This window comes from Nicotiana tabacum, chromosome 9 (genome assembly GCF_000715075.1).
Source record: "Nicotiana tabacum cultivar K326 chromosome 9, ASM71507v2, whole genome shotgun sequence".
In the NCBI taxonomy this organism is placed as follows: Eukaryota; Viridiplantae; Streptophyta; class Magnoliopsida; order Solanales; family Solanaceae; genus Nicotiana; species Nicotiana tabacum.
The window spans coordinates 18,788,184-18,806,119 of NC_134088.1; the positions used below are offsets into that span (position 1 = coordinate 18,788,184).

The 17,936-nt window shown below is 37.8% G+C and overlaps 1 protein-coding gene across 1 annotated transcript; it reads left to right on the forward strand.

Annotated features, from left to right (window-relative positions):
• The first annotated feature begins 378 nt into the window (after positions 1–378).
• Positions 379–14,422, forward strand: LOC107827360 (uncharacterized). The gene is made up of 5 exons (XM_075220948.1): positions 379–974; positions 12,426–12,843; positions 12,906–13,005; positions 13,099–13,688; positions 14,126–14,422. Exons 1-5 carry the CDS (start codon positions 379–381, stop codon positions 14,420–14,422), a joined length of 2,001 nt encoding a protein of 666 aa, XP_075077049.1.
• Positions 14,423–17,936: the final 3,514 nt, after the last annotated feature.

Sequence of the window (17,936 nt, forward strand, 5' to 3'; positions counted from 1 at the left end):
CAGTAGCAAATATCGGCGTGAAACATGGGACTACAGCTATACAGATTATTGTATTCGACTATATTTGACTGAATACAATAACGTAAATAGCGCAATTCATGGTCTATTCAACGTTTTTTAAACGGAAAGTGAATTAATTAACATTATAAACTCCTAATATAACTCAACTAACTCAATTACATCACCCATAATCTATTTTTGACGCCAATAATCTGAATATTTTTCTAAAACGATAGATTCATCAAAATAAAGCAGTGGCCGATCGTCTGTTTCTTCCATTTTTTGTTGATTTTGTTTCGTAGGTGTTTCTGTTTTCAAGCAATAAAACAGAAAATTCATACAATTATATACATAAATCGGTATAATTCAATTTTATATATGGCAAGTTTAACCGTTCTGCTGCATCATTCTGGCAAGTGGGACAGTGAGAGGAACTATGTCGATTATTCGATTAAGGGGATACTAATAAAGGAGTATGCGTCGTACAATGATTTGGTTGCTTCGATTTCTAAACAACTCGACGTAGATTTGCGCTCAAAGTCAATCAACATTGAATATAAAGTAGATGGAAATTATACGCTAATGGAAATACATAACGACATGGGTTACAGGGTGTATGTAGAGTTGAAAAAGGTGAACAGAGAATTCGGGATGTATCCTTTGTGCATAACTACAATTGACAAAGAAATTGTAGCTGGAGGTAGTTTAATTGAAGGAAACATTGTGCAACTTGACGAAGCAAATCAAAGGTGTAATTTTGATACAAATTATACACTTGCTATACAGTCTTTCAACTCAGGAGAACCAATTGAGGTATTCGAATTGGACACGGATTTGATTATTTCAAAAACTAATCAAAGTGAGGTTATGGCTGGACAAGTATATAAGGATAAGGCTACATTGAAACAGGTGATGGAGCATTATGTAATATCTGAAAGATTTCAATTCCGAGTTGATAGGTATAATGCTATCAGGTATGAGCGTTTTTAACTACAACTTGTTAAACATCAAGTTATATTCAAATGTATTATTGTGTAAAGTGAGTGTGAAATTGTATATTGTTTCCATGGCAGAATATTTAAATTGTATTTAGATTTGTTTGGGTGTATTTACATAACTTTCAAATATTAAACATATAATAATTATTAATGTGACTTTCAAATACATGTATTCATCTGTATTTTAATGATGAATATTTATTACAGTGACTTTGTCACGACCCAAAATTTCTCACCGACGGGACCGTGATGGCGCCTAACATTTCACTTGTTAGGCAAGCCAATGTTAGAGAATCATTAAACCAATTCCTTATTTCCATTCAGTAATTAACAATAATTAACTAAGATAAAATATAATAAGTGCAGAATATCATAAAACTGTATTAATTACTACCACCCGGATCTGGAGTCACAATTCATGAGCATTCTAGAATTTACTAAAAGTAATAGCCTGAAAGAAATACAACTGTCTGAATGAGGAAATAGTAGAACAGAAAAGATAGACGGGGACTTCAAGGTCTATGAACGCCTACAGATCTACCTTGAGTCTCCGGACAGTGGACCAATAGCAAAATCTCCGAGCCAGTATCAAAATCTGCACAGAAAGTGCAGAGTGCAGTATCAACAAGACCGACCCCATGTACTGGTAAGTGTCGAGCCTAACCTCGATGAAGTAGTGACGAGGCTAAGGCAAGGCACCTACAAATCAACCTATACAATTTAACAGTGTATATACAAATAACAGAAATGAAGAACTAAACAGAAAATATCGGGAGGGGAATATACTGAGGGGAATACAAGATAAAGAACTACAAAAGAATGATCACCAGAGCAGTCAATATACCATGAATCAACATGAATAGTGAATACAGTAAGGAAAAATGCACGGTATCACCCTTCGTGCTTTTACTCTCAATCTCACCATAAAATAAATAGAAATGGCACAGCATCACCCTTCGTGCATTAACACTCACAATATGGAACGGCATCACCCTTCGTGCATTAACACTCACAATATGGCACGGCATTACCCTTCGTGCATTAACACTCACAATATGGAACGGCATCATCTTTCGTGCATTAACACTCACAATATGGCACGGCATCACCCTTCGTACATTAACACTCACAATATGGAACGGCATCACCCTTCGTACATTAACACTCACAATATGGCACGGCATCACCCTTCGTGCATTAACACTCTCCCTTACCATAATGCAATGCATAAATATCAACAGGGAGATATAATAACAAGTACAAACCTTAATTCAACATTTGGTTCCATAACATCAATCTCAACTTTGAAATAAAAATTCAATTATCACCAGAAAATCCGTAAACATGATAAGAACGATAAATTGAACAACACTAGTATAACACATAGCAATTAGGCATAGGAATGAGACAATATAAGAAAAACTGGAAAACATGAAAAACAGGTAAATTGGCGGCGCATAAGTACTCGTCGACTCACATATACATCGCTCACATGAATTTCACTTAGCAAGTAATCTAAGGTTCCTAATTTCCTCAAGTCAGGGTTAGACACAATACTTACCTCACTCCGAAAGCCACTTATTTCTCAATCATAGTTTTTCTTTTGGAATTCACATCCAAACCACTCTTATCTAATCCAAAATGACTCAATAATATCAAATATTTCTTAAGAAATCAATTATATTGCATAAATTAAATTCCCAAAAATTTTCTCCAAAAAGTTGAAAAATTGACCCCGGGCCCGCTTGGTCAAAACACGAGGTTCGGACCAAAACCCTTTTACCCATTCACCCCTGAGCCCGAATATGTAATTAGTTTTGGAATCTGACCTCAAATTGAGGTCTAAATCCTCAAATTTCCGAAATTCCTAAGTTCTACCCAAAAATCCTAATTTTACCATAAAAATTCTAGATTCTAGGTTGAAAGATTCTTATAAGATGTAAAAGATTGAAAGAAAAGAATTAGGAATCACTTACCTATGATTTGGGGAAGATATGATCTTTGAAAAATCGCCTCTTAAGGTTTAGGGTTCGAAAAATTGAAGAATGAAATAAAAAATCCCGTCTAAGTCAAAAGTTATCAGCTGCGGACGTCGTATTTGCGACCGGAGCTTCGCAATTACAAAGCTCGCAAATGCGAAGGGGTCATCACAAATGCGAGATCCTTCACATTTTCGCTGCCTTCGCATTTGCGAAGAATATATCGCAATTGCAACAATTGGCCCATCGCATTTGCGGGCAGAAATTCGCATTTGCGAACATACCCTTCCCTAGACCCCCATCGCAATTGCGAAGAAAATCTCGCAATTGCGAGAACATGCTGGCCCAGGTCTTCTTCGTAATTGCGATAGATACCTCGCAATTGCCAGGCCTGCTTATTTCGCATTTGCGAGGCCTGATCTCACAATTGCGAGACCAGAGGCTTGCAACAGGTTCAGTTATACCATCAAAATTTTTTAAGTTCAAAACATCCCATGGCCTATCCGAAACTGACCTGAGCCCTCGGGTCTCCAAACCGAACATGCCCATAAGTCTAAAAATATCATACGGACTTGCTTGCGCGATCAAATCGCCAAAATAACACCTAGAACTATGAATTTAGCACCAAATCAAATGAAACTCTCAAGAACACTTTAAAATTCAAATCTTCTTAACTGGACGTCCGAATCACGTCAAATCAACTCCGTTTCTCACCAAATTTCACAGACAAGTCTTAAATATCATAATGAACCTGTACCGGGCTTCGGAACAAAAATACGGACCAGGCACTAACAATGTCAAACATCAATCAATTCTTAAAAATAATTAATTTTTAGACTTTTAATTTTCGTCAAAAATTCATAACTTGAGCTAGGGACCTCCGAATTCGATTCCGGGCATACGCCCAGGTCCCATAATTCGATACGGACCTACCGGGACTGTCAAAACATGGATCCAGGCCCGTTTACCAAAAATATTGATCAAAGTCAACTAAAATCAACTTTTAAGGCATAAATTCTTATTTTTATCAATTTTCAACATAAAAGCTTTTCGGAAACCTGCCCGGACTGCGCACGCAGATCGATGAGGGTAAAAATGAGATTTTTAAGGCTTAATAGCGCAGATTCGAGTTCTAAACATAAGATGACCTTTTGGGTCATCATATTCTCCACCTCTAAAACAAACGTTCGTCCTCGAACGAACATAGAAAAGTACCTGGGCTGGTGAAAAGGTGGGGATATCTACTCCGCATATCGGACTCGGACTCCCAAGTAGCTGCCTCAATAGGCTGACCTCTCCACTGCACTCGAACTGAAGGGTAACTCTTTGATCTCAACTGGCGAACTTGCCGGGCTAGAATTGCCACTGGCTCCTCCTCGTAAGTCAACTCCTTGTCCAACTGGACAGAGCTGAAATCTAACACATGGGACGGATCGCCGTGATACTTTCAAAGCACAGACACATGGAATACCGGATGAACAGTTGCTAAACTAGGTGGTAACGCAAGCCTGTAAGCTACCTCCCCCACCCTCTCGAGGATCTCAAATGGCCCGATTACCAAGGGCTCAACTTGCCCTTCTTCCCAAATCTCATAACACCCTTCATGGGCGATACCCGAAGTAATATCCTCTCTCCGACCATGAATGCCACATCACGAACTCTACGGTCGGCATAACTCTTTTGCCTGGACTGAGTTATACTAAGTCGATCTTGTATAATCTTGACCTTGTCCAAGGCCTCTTGAACTAAATCTGTACCCAATAACTGAGCCTCCCTCGGCTCAAACCACCCAACTGGCGACCTACACTGTCTACCATATAATTCCTCATAGGGAGCCATCTAAATGCTCAACTGGTAGCTGTAATTGTAGGCAAACTCCGCTAACGGTAGAAACCGATCCCAATAACCTCCAAAGTCAATAACACAGGCACAGAGCATATCCTCCAAGATATGAATAGTACGCTCGGACTTTTCATCCGTCTAAGGATGGAATGCTATGCACAACTCAACCCGCGTACCTAACTCATGTTGTACTGCCCTCCAAAAGTGCGAGGTAAACTGCGTACCTCAATCAAAAATGATAGAAACAGGCACACCGTGAGGACGGACGATCTCACGAATGTAAATCTCTGCCAACCGCTCCGAGGAATAGGTAACTAACACAGGAATGGAATGCGTTGACTTAGTCAGCCTGTCCACAATAACCCAAACTGCATCGAACTTCCTCTGAGTCCGTGGGAGTCCAACAACAAAATCCATAGTGATACGCTCCCACTTCCACTCAGGAATATCTAACCTCTGAAGTAAACCAATAGGTCTCTGATGCTCACACATTACCTGCAGGCAATTTGGGCACAGAGCTACATAGGCAACTATGTCTTTCTCCATTCGCCTCCACCAATAATGCTGCCTCAAGTCCCGATATATCTTGGTGACGCCCGGATAAATAGAATACCGGGAACTGTGGGACTACTCAAGGATCAACTCATGAAGTCCATCCACATTAGGCACACAAATACGACCCTGCATCCTCAAAACTCCGTCATCTCCAACAGTAACCTGCTTGGCACTACCGTGCCGCACTATGTCTCTAAGGACAAGTAAATAAGGATCATCATCCTACCGATCTCTGATGCGCTCAAACAAAGAAGACCGAGCAACTGTAAAAGCTAGAACACGGCTGGTCTCAAAAACATCTAACCTCACGAACTGGTTGGTCAAGGCCTGAACATCCTATGCAAGCAGTCTGTCACCAACTGGAATATATGCAAGGCTACCTATACTGACTGACTTTCTACTCAATGCATCGGCCACCATATTGGCCTTCCTGGGATGATACAATATGGTGATATCATAGTCTTTCAATAGCTCTAGCCACCTCTGCTGCCTCAAATTGAGTTCCTTCTGCTTGAACAAATACTGCAAGCTCCGATGATCAGTGAATACCTCACATGGCACACCGTAAAGATAGTGCCTCTAAATCTTCAGCGCGTGAACAATGGCTGTCAGCTCTAGATCATGAACATGATAATTCTTCTCGTGAACCTTTAGCTGCCGTGAAAAATATGCAATAACCTTGCCACCCTGCATCAATACCGCACCCAGACCAATACGAGACGTGTCACAATATACTGTATAAGATCCTGAATCTGTGGGTAACACCAATACCGGTGCCGTGATCAAAGCAGTCTTAAGCTCCTGAAAGTTCGCTTCACACTCGTCTAACCACCTGAACGGGGCACCCTTCTGGGTCAATCTGATCAACGGGGATGCTATGGATGAAAACCCCTCCACGAATCGATGGTAATAGCCCGCCAAACCCAGGAAACTACAGATCCCTGTAGCTAATGTGGGTCTAGGCCAGTTCTGGACTGCCTCAATCTTCTTAGGATCTAACTAAATACCCTATGTTGATACAACGTGATCCAAGAAAGCAACTGAACTCAACCAAAACTCACATTTTGAGAACTTAGCATATAACTGGCTGTCTTTCAGAGTCTGAAGAATGATCCAAAGGTGCTGCTCATGCTCCTCTCGACTGTGGGAGTAGATCAAGATATCATCAATAAACACAGCCACAAAGGAATCCAAGTAGGGTTTGGACACCCGGTTCATCAAATCCATGAATGCTGCTGGGGAATTTGTCAGCCCAAATGGCATCACTAGAAACTCATAATGCTCATACCGAGTCTGAAAAGTTGTCTTAGAGATATCAGATGCCCTAATCTTCAACTGATGGTAACCAAACCTCAAATCGATCCTCGAAAATACCTTGGCACCCTGAAGCTGATCAAATAAGTCATCAATTCTTGGCAGCGGATATTTGTTTTTAATAGTTGTTCATAATCAATTACCGAATTGCCAATTAACCTCATGTTAATAAAAACTCTCGTTGCAAACCTTCACAATACTGATAACGAGATGCGAGGCATGAAGACCTCACAATTATTTACCCGAATTAACGAGTAACATTTAACGCCCCTGGGCGAGCACCTACCTCGTAGGTTAAAACTCAATAATTACAAAATTCAATATTTTGGCAAATATGCACAGAGGATTTCATACAAGAATTCTCAAATAAGCCTAATAGGCATGACTCCCTATTAGTACTATAGTACAAATTTAATTTCACAAGGTAGAACTTAAACACAAGAATTTTTCCTCATAAGGATCTCATCCTTATATAACTTTCACCGCAGCTCGTAGCCCGGTTTAAACATATCGATTTATATTAAAAATGCGAGGATCTCGTTCTCAGTTCTGGATCACAAGTAATATGCATATTGTGCCAATAGAAAATTTCCATTTTCTCCTTTTACATAATGTCGGTTACACAAAATCACAACACGCAATGAACCTCACACTGGTAGGGCATATAATTCATAATTTGTAATTAATTATCCGTAAATTACATCAAAACTTACCGAAATTAGTGGCCAACATGGAATAATAGGCGTAGTTATCTCCATAGAATCTCCCAATAGGAGTAAACACATAAGTAGATTATAGAATTACGAAGCTCACTCATAAGTGGAGCACAATAAGAGGACTCGTCTTGATACTCAGAACCGAATCAAGTTAAGGAAATTATTCCTTTATTTTAAATCGAGGTCGTACCCATAACTGCACCATATGATGTAACGACCTCCGACATACCATAAAACAAATATAACAACAAATGGGTCTCCACCTCTAGGACGCCTTCTACCTGATTATCCTCTACCTCTAACGGTCTGACCTCCACCTCTAGGTACATGACCCCTGCCATAAGTACCCCTGTCTCCAGACGAGGCACCACTGAAATCACTGAACTGACGAGGCCTCATATCATACCTTTGCCCTTTCTCCTGTGCAAGAACCATCTCGATCCTCCTTGCGACATTAGCAACCACTTGAAAAGAAATCTCACTTCCGGTCTCCTTGGCCATCTGAAGTCTGATAGGGTGAGTGAGTCCCTCAATAAACCTCCTCACTCTCTCTCCCTCTGTAGGTAGTAAAAGTAGAGCATGTAGGGCCAAATCCACAAAACGGGACTCATATTGAGTAACAGTCATACTGCCCTGCTGTAGACGCTCAAATTGCTTGCGAAATTCCTCTCTCAGTGTGATAGGGAGGAACTTTTCCAGAAATATCTGAGAGAAATGCTCCCATGTAAGTGCAGGCAATCCGACTGGTTGGGTCAATGTATAATCTCTCCACCACCTCTTGGCAGAACTCGTCATCTGGAATACAGCAAACTCAACCCCATTGGTCTCAACTATACCCATGTTCCGCAGTACCTAATGGCAACATTCAAGATAATCATGTGGGTCCTCAGAAGGTGTACCACTGAAGTGAACTGGAAAGAGCTTAGTAAACTTATCTAGTCTCAACAAGACCTCAAACGACATGGCGGGCCTATCACCGATCTGTACCGCAACATCCGACTGAACTACCCCAACTGGCGGGGCTGTTGGAGCCTGATTCTGGGGAGCTATCTGCTCCGCAGCGGCCGCAGTGGGAGTTTGTGCTCCTCCCCCAGCCTGTGAGACGGCTGGCGCCACTGGAAATGTACCATTATGGGCCACGCCCTCCATAAGACTCACCAAACAGACTAGAGCGTCCTGAAGCACTGGAGTGGCTATGAACTTTCCGGGACCTGAACTGGTCTAATTGGTACATTCTGAACTGGAACCTCCTCCTGAAGATCCACCTAAGGTTCTACAATAGGTGCGGCTTCTCGAGCTCTGGACTGAGCTCTACCTCTGCTTCTACCTCGGTCTCTAGCGCGACTTCAACCTCGGCCTTTGCCCCTAGTCATAGTTGTCACTGGGGGCTTTGGCTGATGTCTGGTTGTAGACGCAGTGCGTGTTCTCGCCATTTGCGAGAGGACAAGAATAGAAAAGTTCAATCATCAATGATAGAATGAAATTGCACGACAGAGTAGAATAGAACTGAAATTGTTCCTAAATTCCATAGCCTCTGAAAGATAAGTACAGACGTCTCTGTACCGATCCTTCTGACTCTACTAAGCTTGCTCGTGACTCGAGAGACCTATGTAACCCAGAGCTCTGATACCAACTGTCACGACCCAAAATTTCTCATCGACTGGACCGTGATGGCGCCTAATATTTCACTTGCTAGGCAAGCCAACGTTAGAGAATCATTAAACCAATTCCTTATTTCCATTCAGTAATTAACTAAGATGAAATATAATAAGTGCAGAATATCATACAACTATATTAATTACTACCACCCGGATCTGGAGTCATAATTCACGAGCATTCTAGAATTTACTACAAGTAATAGTCTGAAAAAGAAATACAACTGTCTGAATGAGGAAACAGTAGAACAGAAAAGATAGACGGGGACCTCAAGGTCTATGAACGCCGACAGATCTACCGTGAGTCTCCGGACAGCGGACCAATAGCAAAATCTCAATCAACCCGAGCCGGTATCAAAATCTGCACAGAAAGTGTAGAGTGCAGTATCAATAAGACCGACCCCATGTACTGGTAAGTGTCGAGCCTAACCTCGACGAAGTAGTGACGAGGCTAAGGCAAGGTACCTACAAATCAACCTATACAATTTAACAGTGTATATACAAATAACAGAAATGAACTAAACAGGAAATGTTGGGAGAGGAATATATTGAGGGGAATACAAGATAAAGAACTACAACAGAATGATCACTGGAGCAGTCAATATACCATGAATCAACAGGAATAGTGAATACAGTAAGGAAAAATGCACGGCATCACCCTTCGTGTTTTTACTCTCAATCTCACCATAAAATAAATAGAAACGGCACGGCATCACCCTTCGTTCATTAACACTCACAATATAGAACGGCATCACGCTTCGTGCATTAACACTCACAATATGGCACGGCATCACCCTTCGTGCATTAACACTCACAATATGGAATGACATCATCCTTCGTGCATTAACACTCACAATATGGCACGGCATCACCCTTCGTGCATTAACACTCACAATATGGAACGACATCACCCTTCGTGCATTAACACTCACAATATGGCACAGCATCACCCTTCGTGCATTAACACTCACAATATGGAACGGCATTACCCTTCGTACATTAACACTCATAATATGGCACGACATCACCCTTCGTGCATTAACACTCTCCCTTACCATAATGCAATGCATAAATATCAACATGGAGATAGAATAACAAGTACAAACCTTACTTCAACATTTGGTTCCATAACATCAATCTTAACTTTGAAATAAAAATTCAATTATCACCAGAAAATCCGTAAACATGATAAGAACGATAAATTGAACAACACTAGTATAACACATAGCAATTAGGCATAGGAATGAGACAATATAAGAAAACTGGGAAACATGGAAAACAGGTAAATTGGCGGCGCATAAGGTTCCTAATACTCGTCACCTCACATATACACCGCTCACGTGAATTTCACTTAGCAAGTAATCTAAGGTTCCTAATTCCCTCAAGTCAGGGTTAGACACAATACTTACCTCGCTCTGAAGGCCACTTATTTCTCAATCACAGCTTTTCCTTTGGAATTCACCTCCAAACCACTCTTATCTATTTAAAAAATGACTCAATAATGTCAAATATTGCTTAAGAAATCAATTATATTGCATAATTTAAATTCCCGAAATTTTCCTCCAAAAAGTTGAAAAATCGACCCTGGGACCACTTGGTCAAAACCCGAGGTTCGGACCAAAATCCTTTTACCCATTCACCCCCGAGCCCGAATATATAATTAGTTTTGGAATCCGACCTCAAATTGAGGTCTAAATCCTCAAATTTCCGAAATTCCTAAGTTCTACCCAAAAATCCTAATTTCACCATAAAAATTCTAGATTCTAGGTTGAAATCTTGTTATAAGATGTAAAAGATTGAAAGAAAAGAGTTAGGAATCACTTACCTATGATTTGAGGAAGATTTGGTCTTTGGAAAATCGCCTCTTAAGGTTTAGGGTTCAAAAAATTGAAGAATGAAATGAAAACTCCCGTCTAAGTCCAAAGTTATCAGCTGCGGACGTTGCATTTGCGACCTGAGCTTCGCAATTGCGAAGCTCGCAAATGCGAAGGGGTCATCGCAAATGCGAGATCCTTCACATTTCCGCTGCCTTCATATTTGCAAAGAATATATCGCAATTGCGACAATTGGCCCAATGCATTTGCGGGCAGAAATTCGCATTTGCGAACATACCCTTCCCCAGACCCTCATCGCAATTGCGAAGAAAATCTCGCAATTGCGAGAACATGCTAGCCCAGGCCTTCTTTGGAATTGCTATAGATACCTCGCAATTGCCAGGCCTGCTTACTTCGCATTTGCGAGGCCTGATCTCACAATTGCGAGATCAGAGGCCTGCAACAGGTGCAGTTATACCAGCAAAATTTTCTAAGTTTAAAACATCACGTGGCCTATCCAAAACTCACCCGAGCCCTCGGGGCTCCAAACCGAACATACCCACAAGTCTAAAAATATTATATGGACTTGCTTGCATGATCAAATCTCCAAAATAACACCTATAACTATGAATTTAGCACCAAATCAAATGAAACTATCAAGAACACTTTAAAATTCATATCTTCTCAACTAGACGTCCGAATCACGTCAAATCAATTCTGTTTCTCACCAAATTTCACAGACAAGTCTTAAATATCATAATGAACCTGTACGGGGCTCTAGAACCAGTATACGGACCAGGCACTAACAATGTCAAACATCAATCAATTCTTAAAAATAATTAATTTTCAGACTTTTAATTTTCATCAAAAATTCATAACTTGAGCTAGGGAACTCCGAATTCGATTTCGGGCATACGCACAGGTCCCATAATTCGATACGGACCTACCGGGACTGTCAAAATATGGATTCAGGCCCGTTTACCAAAAATATTAACCGAAGTCAACTAAAACCTATCCGAATTGCGCACGCAAATCGAGAAGGGTAAAAATGAGATTTTTAAGGCTTAAGAATGCAGATTCGAATTCTAAAATATAAGATGACCTTTTGGGTCATCACAGACTTTTACTGGATGTTCTTAGATGTATTTATATGTATGTGATTGTATATATATAACTACAACCATAATCACATGTAGACATTTGTATTTTGAGATATTTTATATATTGTATTCTTGGTAGAATTTTTATTTATATGTATTCAGATGTGTTTGGATGTATATTCTTGACTTTCACCAGAGTTCCTACGTATTTCATACAAATGTACTCATCTGTATTTTACTGGTAAAAATAGATATTACAGTGGCTTTCGCTGTTTGTTTTTAGATGTATTTATAGATATTTAAATGTATACATATAATTACAGTCTTATTCACATGTATATATTTGTATTTTATAATAATGTATATATATATGTAACAATGTATTCACATTATATTAGTGAATTGTTGATCATTTATACTCATCGTATATATTGCGAAAATATTATTTGCAGCTATACATTATTATGTATGTCAGAGGATTGTAAATGGAGGTTTAAGGCATGTAGCATTAACAAATCACAAATGTTCAAAGTGAGAGAGTTCAATGATAAGCATACATGTCCGTTGAAGGATAAGGTGTATGAGCAACGTCAAGCAAGTAGCAGTCTTATCGGTGGTATGATTAGGTCGAAGCTTACTAATCATAAGAGGAAATACACCCCAAAGGATATAATTGATGATGTGAAATCAGATTTTGGTGTAGATGTTAGTTACATGTTGGCGTGGCGGGCTAAAGAAAAGGCAATGAATTTTTTGAGAGGTGAACTGGTTAATTCATACAATAAATTACCAGGATACTTATATACAATGGATATGACATATCCTGGTTCGCACATTAGAATGACATATCCTGGTTCACACATTAGAATGGTAAAATCGCCAAAAAATGAGTTCATGTATGTGTATATATATCTTTGTATGCCTTTATAAAGGGGTTCGATCATTATAGACCCATTGTGGTTGTGGATGGAAGCCACTTAAAATCGTATTACACCGGGACATTCGTCTCGGCCAGCACATTGGATGGTGCAGGTGAGTATGGGGATTATAATAAAATTTGATAATATTACTGCCTATTAAAAATTGAAATACATATTTATAATATGTATGCAATTGTCTTTACAGGTCATATACTGCCACTAGCATATGGTGTTATTAATTCAAAGAATGATGCTGCTTGGCCGTGGTTCTTTGAGCAATTCAAGGAAGCATATGGTGAGAGGAAAAACATGTTCATCATTTCAGATAGGAATGAGAGTATCATCAAATCTGTATCAAGAGTGTATCCGGCGGTACCACATTTTGCTTGTATATGGCATTTATGGAACAACGTATATAAAAAATTCAAAAAGAGTCATTCAAAGTTGAGCGAGATATACTTCTCGATGGCAAAAGCATACACACAAGCTGAATTTGACAGTCTAATGGAGAAGGTGGAGAAGGTAGATATTAGGGTGAAAGAATACTTGGAGTTAACTGGATACGAAAAGTGGGCTAGGTTGTATGCACATGTTAACAGGGGATGGACCATGACGTCAAATATTGTTGAGTCAATCAATGCCGCACTTGTGTCAGCAAGGGAATTGCCAATATACGACTTCCTCGAAGAAGTTAGGAAGATGTTTGGACGTTGGAATTGCAGCAATCGGAAAGAAGCTTCACAGACATACACAACGCTAGGAAAAAAATACCAGGATATGCTTACCTTGAATGAGGCAATTTTTTTATAAGTCACTGTATCCTATATTTATCCCTGGTACAAGGTGTATTTATTTCTAATATAATTTCTACTATTCAAAATACAGAACTTATGCTAATTGTATCGTTAGTTAAATTTAATGATTTTGTTTCTAACCATATGCACGCAGATAGTTACAGCATTCACTAGTCAAGATGTAATCATCTTTAATATTCTGTCATCCTACATAATGTATTCAATGTATTTCTTTGTATTTTATATATACATATATGTTTGTATTCAATACAAATTTGTTTGAATTCAATATATATGATGATTCTGAAAGCTAAATAAAAGTTTAATGATGTATATTTTAATTATATATCTATATTGTAATTAATATGTCTATTCTTTGATATATAAATGATTTTTTTTTAAAATATTTCAAACTAATTGGTCTATGTTTAAATGTAGGTGGTACCGTCGACCGAATACTTGCATACGGTGAACGATGAAGGAAGACATTACACTGTGTGCCTCTTAGAGAGAAAATACAGTTGTGGGCGGTTCCAAGTTGATGAATTACCATGCCAACATGCTTGGGCTGTCTTGAAGAGCAAGTTTCTAATGCCAGAAGATTATTTCTCTGACTATTACAAACCAAAGTCTGTTGTAATGACATATGAGGTGCCCGTGTATCCGCTGCCTGACCGAAATGAATGGAATATACCAGCACATATATCAAAGGAAGTTGTCTTACCACCAAAATGAAAAAGACCTCCTGGAAGGCCAAAGAAGAAGTACGATAAGCCATTCAGTGAATTGCAACAGAAGAAAAATCAACATTCATGTAGCATATGTGGGCAGGAAGGTCATAATAAGCGTACTTGTAGAAATGCTCCACGTAGGACTTAGTTCACATTCTGACTTGTATTAGTGCTATAACGATGTGTCATAGATTCAGGTTACATTATAAAATAATACATTTTGAATTTTTGCGTGAATATATTCTGGATATAGTTAGTTGGTGTATTAAATCTGAATACATAATTACAATACGACTATTACATATCAATACAAAATGTCAGAATATTTGTGTATTGTAAATAGATTTCATATGTCATTCATCATAAATCATTCATGTTTTTGAATACATTTAAATACATCTAAATATAAAACATGTTTGGATGTGAGATTATATATGGTTTCTGAATGTGAAATACATCTAAACATTGTTTCTAACTTGAAATACAACCTGTTAAATACATATGAATACAACCTGCCAATATCATATGAATACAACAGGTTGAATATATGTGAATACAATCTGTTGATTACAGATGAATACAACCTGTTGAATACAGATGAATACAACCTATTGAATACAGATAAATACAACTTGTTGAATACAAATGAATACAATCTGTTGAATACAGATGAATACAATCTGTTTAATTCATATGAATGCAATCTGTTGAATACAGAGGAATACACCCTGATTTATTCATATGAATGCAACATGTTGTATCCATACAAACACAACCTGTTGATTACAGATAAATTATGATGCACAAAAATATTGAAACATCGACTGAATAGTTGAAATGATTATATATAAACAATGTGGATACAATGAATAAAATGTAAACATAATTTTTTCTCAACTAAACACCATCTTTACCAAAACACTATCCAAAATACAGTATTCACACAAAACTACCATCCAAAACTACATTCACCTAAAACTACTCTAACATTATCTTAACTGACGTATCCGAATCCGTGATTTGTCTAACAATCTTTGAGGGTGCTTCATTCTCACTTATGGCATCAGCGTTTATCTTCCGCATAGTATAGTCCTAAAGGAGTGCACCATATCTTTGACGGAGTAAATTGGCATCAAATGTTGATTGGGGAACCAAACCAACAGTGCTCAGAAACTCTGCGTATGCCGCGACATACAACCCCCAATCCTTGAAAAAACAGATTGAAATAATGAAAAACATTTCATATTATTATATTTATAAATGATACAAGCAAGAGGATTGAATACATATATGCTCCCAGATTTTAGTTAAGGCAGATTTAAAATGAAAACAACATCAAAGGGATCAGTTTGTGCCTTGTCACTGTATGCTGAGTCATGAGACCAATCTATGCCTTGCTTATCTCTGTAAAAATCACTGATCGATAGATACAAAGGTACAAGCTTAGCTAGCTTATCTATCTCAGAAGCCACATAGGCATCATGACCTACCGATCTGTATGAGTCATACACTTTGATACATCTCTCCTTGAATGAGATAACTGCCAATATCCAATGAAGTTTGTCCTTCAAGTTGACTGGTATCTAGACATTGTCAACAGTATGCCACGGTACATTAGCTAGCAATTTGTAGCCCCTTATGTACTCATATACCACATCCTCTTCTTTGGCTATATTTGCATTACTATCTGTATCAACATACCTGTCAAAGATTTCAAGTATTCTTGTCTTGAATATACAATCAACAGTTGTATACTTGAAGTTGGTTGTTTGGTTGTACTTGCCCTTCTTTCTCAAGTAGTAAAATTTGACATCAATATGATATATATAAAATTGAATACATAGCGTCAGTACATTGAATGAAATCAAGGAAAATAAACTGAATATAGAAGTATCAACTGCTGAAAATAAATTAAACTTACACAATTCTTTTAGATACATACTGATACATAATTGGCTAGCAGATAACAAACAGAAAACAAATTGAATATAAATTGGCATCACCTGTTAGGATACATAATGCTGAATACATACATTTATTTGATATTGAATATAGTTAAATACATTATGATAACTATATACATATTGATAACGAAACATACTGATCTATATCAAGTCGTACAGTTGAGAATCTAATAAAGAATACATACTGCTTTTAACAAATTGCTAGAGAAAACTGTGAAATAATTATAAATCTGAATACAGTTAAATACACAAGATACCCATAACTCATTGGATTAACCCTAGCATCAGATGTATATTATCAGCAATAGGGAACAAACATAACTCATACAACTCAACTAATTACATAGCACATAAACAATATAAAATACAAATGCATACAAAATATGTATGAGTTCTCAAATTGTGAAATATACAATTAGACAAACCAAACAGAAAAAAATGGAATAAACTGAATTTGGAAGAGGTATATCTGACATTGTCATTTCATAGTTTACCGTCAAACAAGAGAAGGTAAAACTAATTTTTTAAAGTGACTTGATCAACTCCAAAATCCAACGGTATATGCAGTGTTGACTTGTTCTTCTTGTAATGGTCTTCCAAATCACTTCTACAAGGAATTGGAAAAAATATTATATCCATTTTCTAAATTAAAAATATATATTAGACATACCGGGTAAAAAACTTACTTTTGATCATGTTTAGCGAGAAGACCATCACGAACTCATTTCTCGTATTCCTGAATGACTAATGTAGGATGTGGCCCCGATATTAAATCGTCTTCAAAGGGGTAGTTTTTGTCAAATATGGGAGTCAACTTTACTGAGGTACCTATTATTAATTGAAGTCATTAATAGAGACATTTAATTATAGATACATGGAAAAATAGATCATAACTTTATAATACATTATTTTTGTTTAAAAATTTACTAATCGACGGAGTCGAAGTTTGACTCGTAAGGTGAAGAATACCATCTACTTGGACGCCGATTCCTATGAGAGGGTAATGGGGTTGTATCAACATTTTTTGCTGCATAATGTATCACAATTCTAGTTTCTAGAATTTGACTTGGAAGAAACTTGTCCGCCAACTCAAATCGTGATACATGTACTTCTTTGGATACATCCTCGTGGCATACAGGTGGTATGCTACACAGCACCTCAGATGTAGTATTCTCCTCAACTCTTACTTCACCACAAACAGGATTAACATATTTATTCTGTTTTTTAATACATATGTATATAAGTGTATTATAAAATTTCTTAATACATAATACATCACATGTTTTGAATACATCTAAATACATCTAAACCTAAACATGTTTGGATGTTTGAGATATAAGTACAATGTATTTAGAATCCAAGCTTAAATACATGTAAATACTGTTTGAATACGTATAAATACATCTACATACAATATGCAAAGATCAAAAGTAATATGTATAAGTACAGTGCATTTATAATACAAATAAATACAACTGTATACATGTTTCAATTAAAAAAGGAATAGTGAAGGTCGTTATAGAAATGCATTTTGAAAACCTTTAAATCAAATTT

Excerpts from the sequence above, each read along its gene's own strand:
- LOC107827360 (XM_075220948.1), top strand. The coding sequence starts at position 379 with ATGGCAAGTTTAACCGTTCTGCTGCATCATTCTGGCAAGTGGGACAGT. Across the intron at positions 975-12,425 it reads GATAGGTATAATGCTATCAG|CTATACATTATTATGTATGT; the intron begins GTATGAGCGTTT and ends TATTATTTGCAG. Across the intron at positions 13,689-14,125 it reads ATATGCTTACCTTGAATGAG|GTGGTACCGTCGACCGAATA; the intron begins GCAATTTTTTTA and ends GTTTAAATGTAG.